This window comes from Taurulus bubalis (genome assembly GCF_910589615.1).
Source record: "Taurulus bubalis genome assembly, chromosome: 14".
NCBI classification, from domain to species: domain Eukaryota; kingdom Metazoa; phylum Chordata; class Actinopteri; order Perciformes; family Cottidae; genus Taurulus; species Taurulus bubalis.
In genome coordinates, this window is record NC_136602.1 from 10,577,070 (window position 1) to 10,589,802 (window position 12,733).

General features: G+C 39.9%; 1 protein-coding gene across 3 annotated transcripts in view; it reads right to left on the bottom strand.

The window, feature by feature from the left end:
• Positions 1-12,733, bottom strand: part of LOC306746360 (SH3 and PX domain-containing protein 2A-like) — a gene marked incomplete at its 5' end in the record, with an annotated part of 33,067 nt that overhangs the window by 6,122 nt on the left and 14,212 nt on the right. For 2 of the 3 annotated variants that reach the window (XM_079229262.1, XM_079229261.1), the window contains 2 exons: positions 470-553; positions 3,363-3,476. In XM_079229262.1, coding sequence (XP_079085388.1) covers positions 470-553; positions 3,363-3,476 — 198 coding nt within the window. The remainder of the gene's footprint in view (positions 1-469; positions 554-3,362; positions 3,477-12,733) is intronic. The other variant, XM_079229263.1, reaches the window with a different exon arrangement.

The window sequence follows — 12,733 nt, forward strand, 5'->3', positions numbered from 1 at the left end:
AACATGCATTCATTAAAAAAAACTATCTGCTCACTTAATTTGCTCATAAAAAAAGCAAAATATGGCTCTAAAATGCAACATAAGGCATTCCAAAGTCTATTATGCAACTACTTTCATGGGTAGTTTTTTTCTGTGATTCTGGTTTTGGCACATAGTGTTTAATTATAACAAAAGTGCTTACATGGAGTCATTTTGTAACAAAATGTGAGCTTAGCATCAATAATTGATGTATATAAAGTTGATGATTTCACCTTTGCTTTCCAAGCTCATTTCATATTAGCATCAGTTAGTGGTTAGTTAGTGGTGGATTGTGGCTCATGATAAATGCATTTGCTGGAAGACAACACAACGTGAAAGACTGAACAAATATGTGCATGAGGAGAGGGAGGAGATGGCCCGTGGGATAAGAGACAATAAGACAATAAAAAAAGGAAGAGAGGGAGGTGATGCAGCATCTGTCTCAAATCACCTCGGCTCTGCTGCCGGCTGATGACACCCCCCAACGTCCATCTCCGGTCCAGCCTCTTCAGATGAGCTTTATGCCGCTTAGTAACTGACAGACACACATGGTGACCAGACGACAACAAACAAACACGGAAAACATGAAGAGCAAGCACAAATGTTACACAAACACACAAATGACATGGATCCCACCAGGAGACCCATTATTAGCTACATGGAGGACATAAAAACAGCGCCACAAAACAAAACATGGTGGACATGGAGTGGATTGATGGAGGTTACAGAGGAAGTGTTAAACCCAAGACATCTTCTCTGTGGATTGTAATTAGGATGTTGTTAGAATGGTTCTCCTGATGTGTGTTAGAGCATCTGGGACACACATTGTGGCTGCAAGAATGTCAACCAATTAATAGAGCAGCTGCTTGGAGCCGTGTGCCTCAGAAGGTTTATATGTCTCTTCACAGTGAAAATGGGAATGATTACTGTCATATGCCAAAATGATAGAAGATGCAACTCCTGTAAATGATCTTGTATAGGAAATTGAAAATACTTTTCATCACTTAAAGGGGTTAAATTCAAAATTAGGAGCATTAGTGTCGCAGCAAACAACTATATAGTAAAGGATGACGTTACACTCCCTCTGTGTGTTGTAATCACAGCTTCTCTGTGCTTTGTTAATGAGCCGGTCCGGCCGCCCATGCATGTTAGTGCTCTAAATTTGCAATTTAGCACCTTTACATTATTTTAATGATGGCAAAATCAGACAGAATCACAGATAATTTAAGTTATATAATTCTAGGCAGGTGTTAATTTGATTGTGACAAATTAACACCTCAAAGGATTTTGGGAAATATTCGCTTTCTGAGGACATAAGATTTACACCACTTCCACAAATCAGAAAGTAATTTTTTGTTGTTGTAATTCATACAAAAAAAGGCATTTAAAAATGAAAATGTAACCGTGTATGGGGGATATGTACCAGACCATATATTGCCTCTGAGCAAGGCAACCAGCAGAGACTCCAGGAAGTCAATAGTCCCAGTCAAACTATTTACATAACACATGTTAGATTGTGAGCTTTAAAGGGTATGCTAGGTGGATTGTATAGCCGTTGGATAGAGCTACAGAAAGCTAGCTGTTTTCCTACCATTCATCTTCATGCTAGGCTAAGCTACGCGGCCGCTTGCATTAGTTCCGTATTCATCATATTGTGGTATCAATCTCCTAATTTAACTCTCTGCCTGGAAGAAAACAAATCTGTTTCCCAGAATGTCAAACTATTTCTTTAGGCAATACACATATTTTGTGTAAAATTTGACCAAAACAAGGAGGAGGATATGCATTCACTTCCATCGGTGCATAAACTCTCATCTCATACTGTCTGAGCTTTCAACATGTTTATTTTGTATAGCCTTGCAAAAGACCCATAATGAATTTCAATAGCAGTTTCTTGGCTTTTAAAAGCTTTTTTGTCTGTGACACTGCGGTCGCACAGACTGCTGAAGACCACAGGAGTGACAAAGAGATGCTTTATGAGTTTCATGCCATTCCCATGACTGACTAGACACATAAACACTAATTACACTGACAGATTGTCCTTTCCGAAACCCCTGGCAGCAAACTCCAGCTATCTCTGACAAGCAGATAGGAGTGTTGGGTGTCGATTGCATTTGTGTCTGTGTGTGGTCATATATTTGAGCTACGCTTATGTTGAAATCTTTTGTTGATAAATCTGTATTTCAAATGGAGAGAAAAATACATTTAAAAGTATTGTGAAACAGTAACAGTTTAGCCTCATGTATTCTCCCTCACCCGCCATCCTTGAGTCATAGTATATATATATATATATATATATATATATATATATATATATATATATATACACACACACAACACCAAAGGGATCCTGGGTCCCATTGTTCCAGAGTACAGCAATTGTACAGAAAAATATAATTTGGCCAGAGTGCTGGAAAATCTTGATGTTTGTTTGGAAGTGCAATTTGCAACTTTGTTGGGTTCTCTCTAACGTAAGGCTGCATAAGTCTTTACAAACAGGCTGCAGTTGCTGCACTCTCTGTCAGGACTATCAGCGTCTGAGTATGTGACATTTATTGAGCTCTATTGCTAAGATTAAAATGTTCTCTCCGCTAATATTGAAAAGGTTTGAAGAAGGAAACAATGGCTTGATAACCATATCTGACAGGGCAATCTAGATGATTGCACAATTAGACGTCGTCCTCACTTGTGTGCATTCTAATTCTAGCAAACCAATCTCTACATAGATGTTTTTCTTGTCAGGGTTTTGGATCCCTCTCTGATTCCAGTAAGCTCACGAAACGTAACATCAACACTTGTGTACTGTACTGTAACTTATCTGCAATCCACAAGGATAAGCAGACACTGCATGAAATAGCATAACTCATGTATTGAGCTTTTTATAAATTAAAATAACCATGATTTAAAAAGCATGAGCTGTGAAAAATCCTCATGTTTTTTCCTTACTGCTGATAGAAACACACACTTCTTTCATGAGCTCACTCCACGGAGGTCATCTCGCTTAATATTGCACTGAATCCATTCTGTACAGTACATCACTTCAGTGGTTGCGGGTTCAGTCTCTCCTGGAACTCCTCCTTGCTGTTTACCAAGGCTTGAATCTACACTCTGTTCAGGCGTGCTTATGATGGCAGGCAGACAGAGAGAGGTGTTCCCACCAGTCCTGCGTCAGCCGTTAGCGTAGGCCGACTGTGGTGAAGTAGGGGCGATTTTGCTCCATTTTGTCACAGATGAAAGGAGGATTGAGGGCAGAGGTGGTGTGTGTGGGGGGGGGTTATAACAGTGTGTGAGGTTGTGTTTGTATGTGTGGTCAGGAAGTGGCAGGAGACATTGCAGTGACTTACCTTCCCCAGCTTTCGAGGCGCCCAGCTCCAAGTCATCCCGTGTGCCACTGTGGGAGTTGAGATAGGTAGCAGGGACCCAACCCTGCTCCTCTGCAGTGCTGACAAACCACCAACCTGTGGAAACATACACAGGCTGAAAATCACCAGGACTATGCAGAGTGTACCAATGCACAGCGTGCACTGTAGGTCATACAATCCACTGTACGTCATACAATCCATAACACGATAAGACTTGTTGACATTTTTTACAGATGAATCTGGGCCTGCGATAGGACCCACCCCCACCTTATGATAAAAAAAGGAAAAGGAAAATTCTCCACAAAGACGGATGAAAGTGAACACAGATGACACACTGGCTTATATCGGCCGTCAAAATCACTTGTATCACTTGCATCTTTGTTGAGTCATTGAACCCTGATTTGACATAATCTATAACTATGATAAATGCCAAGAACATCAGAGGGAACACCACCTGGCTGCAGCTCAACGAGGTCTTGGTCAACTTGGGTTTCATCAGGATCCGTCATTATTTCAGTGGGCAGGTCATTGCTGAAGTGCTGTTTGTAGCCAAAATATCCATTTGCAATGTCGCAGCTAATTTGACTTGATTCCTCTGAGTATGACGGCATTACTCTGACAACTTTTTTTTTGACAAATGCCAAAGCTGGAAAGATGTACATACATAGTACACTTCAAGAATCTGATCCAAATAAAGTGAGTGGGGTAAAGAGACCCATTGTGTGCAATGAGGTGTGCTTTATAGGACCTTGTGGTAAATGTAAAGCACATATGTACACTAATCAGAACATTTTAACTTGTGCTAAATCAGTTCCACAAAAAGTTACCCCACATATGTGGTTGACAAAGCTGGCACAAAAACTGTCCTCTGGGGTATGCCGCACATATGCTATTTGTTGTGGTAACGGGAATACAATATGGCTGACAGCTGTCTGGACAAGCCATAAAGAGGATAGGGGTGTTCCATCACACTTTCACAGCTGGTCCAAACATCCCCTGTACATTTTCCTACAGAAATGGTGAGTAATGAGGTAATTTAGTTGGACACAAAAAGAAGGAGAATGTAGTATGACACACTGGAACAGAAAGAAGACGTATTACTTAGTTAATGATATGGCAAAGGATGAGACGTTAATATATTTAAAAAAAAAACAGCAACAAGAGTGTCGACTCTTATATTAGGATATAATGATTCATCTGAATTGAGTGAAATATGTTGTAATTATGTCCTTCATTTCGCAGTCATGCATCACAATTAGATAAGTTGCCATTAAAGGCTGCTACGATTTGATTAGAAGAAGTTATTACTCGTGTTTGAGGTGGACAGGAAAGTACACAGTGTTTTATTACATTATGTTGGATTTGTTTTATGTGGAGAAATTATTGTGTTGTCAGAGAGACTTTGAACAATTACAATTACAAAGAGGAAAAGTTTATTTCACACCTGCTGGATCATGGCATCTTATCTCAGCAAAATCAAAAGCAGGGTGGAGATTCAAACCTTGACAAACATTGAACAATTTCTCAGCCTACTGTTATACTTAAAGACATTGAGGCTTTTACTACAATTTATTGATTTCTGCAAGAATTAGGATTTGGTTTCAGGTTACTTTCTCGGGCAGTTTTACACTGTGTGGTTTAAAAAAAACTAAAACTAATAATTGTGAAATGTTGGCAATCTTAAAATTCTGATGACTAACATTACTGAATTTGATCACCAAATGTGTCTAAAAAAACTAGAATCATTGGAGATGAAGATCCTGCTGACAGATCAAATGATTTTCTCAGTGGAGGGAATAATAAAGAAAATCATGCCAGGCCTTTTTGCAACTACACATGCAATCTCTGTGATTCATATGCTGAATGATTTATTTAATTGATGAACTTGCTCAGTGTAACAACAGTGATGCATAGAGTTAGGGTGGGTCGACAGAGGAGGATGCTGTTAGTGCCTGGCTCCGAGCAACATGCTGGCTACGGCTCAGGTACGTAACAAGCCATGTAATGCGCTCAGGCTTTGCACCAAAGCTGGGGCTTGAACAAAACCTCATGCCAATAAATCAGACAAAAACAAAATGGTGTCTACAATATTAAGGACTGAAAATACAGACTTTTTTTCCCCAACAGTGGAGCAAAAGAATGTTTGTTAAGCATTAATTACACTGATAAATGAGTTAATTATACCAACATTTTACTGACTGTACTGTATATCTCATTGAGTCAGTAAAAACTTCTAAATAAATCGGACGAGTCGTGTTTTAATGACCAGCAAAGGGCAACATCAACTACATTAATGGCACATTAAATTAAACTGTCCATTATAAATAAAGGTCAGCTTGGCAGGAGTAAAAAGACCTGCGTCAGCTCAATAATTAAAAAACGTACAGTTGCAATTTGGCATTTTCACACCGACATGCCTGCTCGGAAGAAATGTCATTCTCACCTCAGCATAACGACACTTATAAAAATGTAAGCAAATATAATAAGTTGTAGGAATGTAATTATGAGCACTTCGCTATAAGTCTGAAAATACATACGCAGCAAAGACACACTGCCACTTAAAAAGGCGTAAGTAAATATATGCTGTTATTGATGGCTATAGCTGCCTTGCCTGTATTTCTCAGCCATCCTCCAATATGGCAAGTGCTTAGGCTGAGTTCACTGAACCTCAAAAGAAACAATAAAAGTACTTTTAAAACACACACACACACACATTACGCAAGTGCCGATTTCCTGGCCATTGCAGGTTTATATCAGGCAGGTTGCAATTATATGAAATAAAGAAAGAAAACAAAAGAGAAACCTGCTTCATGTCTTTCATCACATGCATTCATTCACAGAATGACTGTAACTGAATCCTGCACATAACCAGCTCCATACATCGATGTATACCGGCAACGTAAAATATAAACTTTGAAACCATGACCTCATTCAATCTATATAATATGTTTAGGGCTTCAGATTTCAAATTAAACTCATCTATATTTGATATAGTAATCATTTGTACATTCTTTATGATGACACAAAACTTAAACTGAGGAAATTACAAAAAAAACAGCTGTTTTCCGGGTCTCTTGTTGCCAAAACAGTAATTTTTCTGAAAGTGAAAAAGTTCAAAGTAAAAATACTGTGAAGTGAATGAATGCATTTGTGGATTTGGCTGCTGAAAGGCGAAGTGGTAAATAATGAAAATAAGATTAGGAGAAGAACGTGTTCTCACTTCCTTGTTTCCGGATGGCAGGGATTATCTGTACAGATGTGGGAGGGGAAAAGTTGAAGGAAGAATACCTTATGCCTGAACATATGTGTGTGGGTGTGTGTTTGGACGACTACAAAGAGAGAGAGAGAGAGAGAGAGAGAAAGAGAGAGAGAGAGAGAGCGGGAGAGAGAGAGCATGCATACACTACAAATACCTACATCTTTATCTGTGCTTTTTTTATCATCTGTATTTTGATTAGTCTATATCACAACCTGCTTTCTCCATGTCTGCGTACTTTGCTATCCACATTAAGGAAAGTTTAAAATCTTGGAAAGCTGCTGCAGAGTTTAACCACAAAGGAAAAAAAGAACACAGCCAAATACCGACTGGCAATGCACTTTGCTAAACACTATTCAATATTAAGATTATAGCTACTTAGTCAACATCCTAAGTAAATCAAAAAGCTTTTTCTGAAACATTTGAGAAGAATTTAGTTTTGTAAACCTCACAGTTCTGGGGTCAGACAATAGCTAAATCCACAAAGATGTCATATAACACCATTACACCGTAGCATCATGACCACAGACATCAAACTTAAATGTCACAGCCTCCAAAAGGAAGAAAAACAAATGGTTTGTCTTGAAAACATTGTTGAATTACGACATCATGAAAAGTGGATGTAGTAAACAGAGCTGAGGGCAAGATGTAACCAAGTTCATGCCTCTGCAACCTGCTGTGAGCTGCACAACTCTGGTCGTATCAAGTTAAGTGCCTGCTTGATTCCAATACTTCTGTTAAAAATAAAAATAAAATGTTGATGCAGCATAATTTAGATACAAATTTGATGCAAAATGTTTAAATTTTTGGTGAAAATGCTTATTAGCAAGCACTAACACATCTGCACCTTTGATGGTAGGCTAGCAACTGGTCCTAGCAAGAAAATAGTCCCTTAAAATAGCACATTTTCATGTTTACACTTTGGTGATGGAGCAGATTAAACTAACATGTTAACTTGTGAGTTTAGAGGTGCTGATAGGTGTATCTTGAGACAGAGCCGAGCCAGGCTAGCTGTGTCCTGCTCTTTCCAGTCTTTGTGCTAAGCTAAGCTAAGCTAACCAACGCTAACCAATATTGAAGAGAGGTATCAACCTTCTCATCTGACACTGCACCAGAAAGTGAATAGGGAAATTTACAAAAATGTCATACTATAGAATACTGAGCGCTATTACTGTGGCAAGAAAGGAAGACTTTTATGGAGTTGTCCTCAGTCTAACTTAACTTAACGTGTATTCTACCCCTGCAAGTGCAGATACATTGGACAGACATATACTGAGAGTGAGCAGCATGTCTCTCATACAGTATCAGCCATCTGCAAACTCTATCAGCTTTAGGACCCCGGCTTCATTTTTACTGTAATCAACAACAGACTCTCAGTTGCAACAAGACACTAGATTTATGACATTTGGGGGTTTTCCAAAGGTGAATGGATGATCTATGAAACAAAACCGCAATCTACGTATATAATAAATCACCTAAGTAATGGCATACATAACACAGTGTGACATTGCAATGCTCTTTAATGGCTTATACTCATCCCTACAAATAAATCATTGAGACAAATAGACCTCAATATAACTGTGCTAAGGTGTTTTGGGGAGAAGCTATGTTACTCTGTAATATTCACAAAAGGATATCTACACATCTAGCATGAATATGAGAACCGAAGATTCAGCAACACAAGGAGGCTTTTTTTTTCCACGACCTGAAACGATGAGGAATGCAGTGGCTCAGCAGTCCTGCAGATATCTGACACCACTGTTGTGTAGAGCAGGAGAGAACCCTGTTCATTTCCAGCTTCTATGTTCATTAACAGTGGATTCAGTATCAAAGCACAAGGGGGACGGTATCCAGCCCACTATACGCACATTTCCAGTTTTCATAAAACACTGGGTTCCAATTACCTGGGTGGTTGTGGTACGAGGCGGGGGAACCAAAAATGGCACAACACAACTTTCAAGAGCTGATGTTGACCTAAGGAACAACCTTCTCTCCCTCACAGCCTCTGAAAGGATCCCCTCATGGTCTGAACGAAGCTATGGCCTCCAGCTTGTGTGCTCTTTAGGCTCCACTGATTTGGAGACACAGCCGTCCTTGAGGGTCGGACAGACCACCCCTTAAAATACTGGTATAACTCAATGGTCAATTTCTGGGTGAGAGACAGAGGCACCCTTTTGGCACCACAGACCGATTTCTGTACACTTAATTTGTGCTCTTAAATACTGTTATCGCTCCTGTTCTCCTCTGCCTGAATTTCTCTTTGACAAGATGCAGGAAAATAAAGTAGCAGAAGCCTATATTCAAAATACAGTTACAAACCTCCCATTTGAGTTTCCATATCTAAAAATACAGGATAAGGTTGATTTCTTGAGACGGCCCTTAGAGCTTCCTATGGTAAACTGAAAGAATGCGGTAGATGGGGATTACTACGAGTGGATAATGTATCTTCCATCTGCTGCTGCAAATTCAGCTTAAAAAATACATTTTACACTTGGCAAAGTTGTCTGTATCATGTCTTTGGTGGTTCGCTGACAAGAATTAAAGGGTTTTTCCTCTTTTATACAAGGAAACATGTTCTTGCTGAAACTGCACATACCAAACTGGGAAACTGAGGGTTTGAGCACAAGCAGCGCTAGAATCTCAACACTGACCTTGTTTGTAATCCTCCTGCGTATCAGAGACAGAAAATGTGGAACCACCAGTATACATGCAATTTAGTTCAATTTAAAACATGCAGCTGTCACACTTGCAGGAACCATTGATGCTAAAATCTGCAAAAGAAATTGCAGTTGTCTCATTAACTACCTGAATGATATGGCAACACACCTTTTGGTGGTGCTAATATCGAAGTACGAAGCAAGTCAGCTGGTCATTCTAGTAAATTGTAATATGTGCAGCTGAACATGAGAACCGAGGAGCAGGTCCCAGATGAAATAGTGAATACTGCAGACTTCAAGGGTATACTTAGTTCAATACCTTTCCTGAGGTAATTTCTTCCCTGTTTTTGTCTATAGCTCTTTGACAGCTTTGCTTAAAGCTCTGTGAGGCTGCACTTAGACACAGTAGTACTTTCAGCTAGCTGCTAGCATGGCTAAAAACAATAAAAAAAAATAACTAAAATAATTTGATTAATAATCCAGTAGTTATCTGTACCTGTGTTGTTGTTTTTTGCATTGACAGACACAATGCCTTGAAAAATTGCATAGATAACTTTATATTTTCCTTTTAAAAAGTAACCGTAATTCTCTGCTCAAAAAGAATCTGCCTCTCTGAACATGGAGCTCCTGCTGAGCTGTGCTCTGAGATCATTTTGCTTTCAGCCTGAAGACAGAGAGCTGAGACATTTATTATCCTGGTACTTTTTTTCCCCCCATGTAAAAGGTAGAGGAGACATCCTGCACATCCATCATGCCACGCTGAGGACCAGACCTGCTTAATCTGCCAGGATTTGACTCCAGCCGTCTCTTTGAGCTTTCAGCCAGGAAGTCAATCATCACCTGCAGGATGCCGCTGTTACCTTCCAGCTACTCTATTGCTCACATTTGTCAAACTTAAAATCATTAGGGTTTGTGAAGACAAAAAGGGCAATTTTATACAGTTATAAGATTACTGTGACTATTCAGGCTCCTCTTGAAATTCCACTCACTCCACCCTGCTTAAGTAATCTAGGTGGAGCAGTAGATATATAATACATACTGTACTGGGGGAGCCTGAGGCACTGTTGGATGTGTGCTGGCCTCTCCAAAACAGACATGTATTCCTGGACTTGATTTGGCAGATTGTAATTCATAGAGGCTGATGTCGACCACCTGAGTGGTCCACAGAGAGAGCTTTTCTCATTGACACTGAGCACAACATGCCTAACTGTGTCATGCCCTTGAGGTGTAGGCAAACACGCTGCAAATTATTTTTCCTTTCCTACATACTAATCCATGAAGGAGCAAAGTTTAAACCACTGAAAACAGAGCACTTGAACTGACCAACAAGGCTGCTAGCTTAGCTTTGGTTAACATCTCTCCAATATGGTGTAAACTGAGGAGGCATCCTGGAGGATCCATTAAGCCATTATAATGAACCAACTTCTCTGAACCACTGACTTTGGCAGGAAATGGCTTTTTCCATTTTCTCCCCGAGTTTCTCATTGCACTACTCTCTCCTCCGGAGCCAGCATCTCCCACTGGCAAACTCTCATAAAACAGACAAATAAAATAGCTGCAGAGGGACTGAGGACAGAATAAAAAAATAAACAAATGTTTGTTATTTTGACAATATTAAATTGTAACTTCTGTAATATTTGCTGCTTGAGATGAAGCCATGCATTTGTTTTATCCAAGTATTATTCCTGAAAAACTGAATGCTACAACTGAACATCAAGCAAACATTGGTCTACCCTGTTGATCATCCGCATACTGCACCGAGTTCAAACCCAACAGAAAACAATACAAAGTACTGTATCAACTGAAACAAAGGCCAAGACACAAACTGTATCGTCAAGGCACTGCAATGGAAAACATTGCCTTGGCTCTGAACAGCAGGCTGGAAAAGTGAAGAAAGCTGAGCTCTCTTATAGGTCTGACCTAGATTCACTGCCCTGTCAAAAGCATATATTATCTAATCCAAGGTAAGGAAAAGTTGATAACTGCACTGGGCAGCAGTCACAGCCAAAGGCTATGGTACAGTAGCTTTAACAGTAGGACTTCTGTAGAAGAACTGGGGTGAATGGCTAAAATAATACAGAGCTGTAGTTTTCCATTTGTAAAGTAGACATGTCCCTGTTCTCTCATACCATCATACCTTTGTGTAAAAGAAACCTCATCCAAAACCAGCCAGGCACACAACGCTGATTACTTGGCAATATGACAGATATGGCAGATATTTTCTACTCACCGGATCCAAAGACTGCAGGGGGAACACAAGCCAGTTTACATGTTATTGGCTTTAAAGGAAAACATGTAACTGTAGCTGAAGTCTGAAAAGAAAATCCATACAAACCTTTTATCATTACAAGTGTAATAGACACCTTTTAGAGCCTCTAATGCAGCATATACTACTTAGCTGTGTAATACACCGATCAAGCTGTCAGAAACTATTACAGGGTTTTGTATTTATCCTGAAAGGAAATGGATGCTGAATCAAATGAGCTCTGAAATCTTCTTAGCACACACCTGGTCTTGTTAGTATTGGCAAAAGGGATATGGAGTGATGTCACGCAGCCAAATGGAGCAGATTTAGGCAACTTCCATTGCAGAAGGTGTTGAGATCTCAGTTAAATGCTAGCTGTGCTGCTGGAAACAGTCTCCATAGCGAGTTGTAGGGGTTGGGGGCTCTATTTACTTCAGATCACTGTGAAAATGTCCGTCAGTGTGTAATAAAACTGTCAAATAGCCTTAGGTGGTGTTTTAAGGAGCCTGGAGTCTACTGTTTTGCATTTTAGAAACCCTGTGAAAAAAAACAACCAAACCAGAGATGAATGAATGGTCTTAAGTGAGAGTGGCAACATAATATAGTCTTTGCACCAGACAAGAGGATGAAACAAAGCAATAATAACATGGAAACTAAGCTGCGGTAATAACACGGAAGCCTGGAAATCATAACCATTGGAGTGCATGAGTTTCACATTCTGCATGGATCATCAACACACACATCAAGCACTGTAACTTTGCACAGTGGTCAGCTGAAATACAAAAGTGAAGGGGCCTCTACTTAAAAGCACAGGACTATGCAGTTCAACTTAATGGAGGAAAGCTCTCATATAAGGTCCCCTAAAAAAAGGACTTCAAGGTGTTGGAGGATCCGCCTCATTGTGGCTCCCCATTGGGTTGAAATCCTACTGGAGCAGGGAGTGAAAATAAATACATGAACCCGAAGGCAGGACACGTGACAGTTCAAAGCAATCTTACTCTACAGACCCTCTTCCTTAAGGCCAGTGTGGCATGGCGTTTCACTCACACCCATCATGAAACCCAAATCCAATTGCCTTCCTGGTCACCGTTTCCTCCATCCCCATCCGCCCGCTGAAGCACACATGAGTCCTATTACTGTTTTACTGTCTCAGCACACTGAATTACTGAACATTAAAGCTGAACGTCAGACCCTG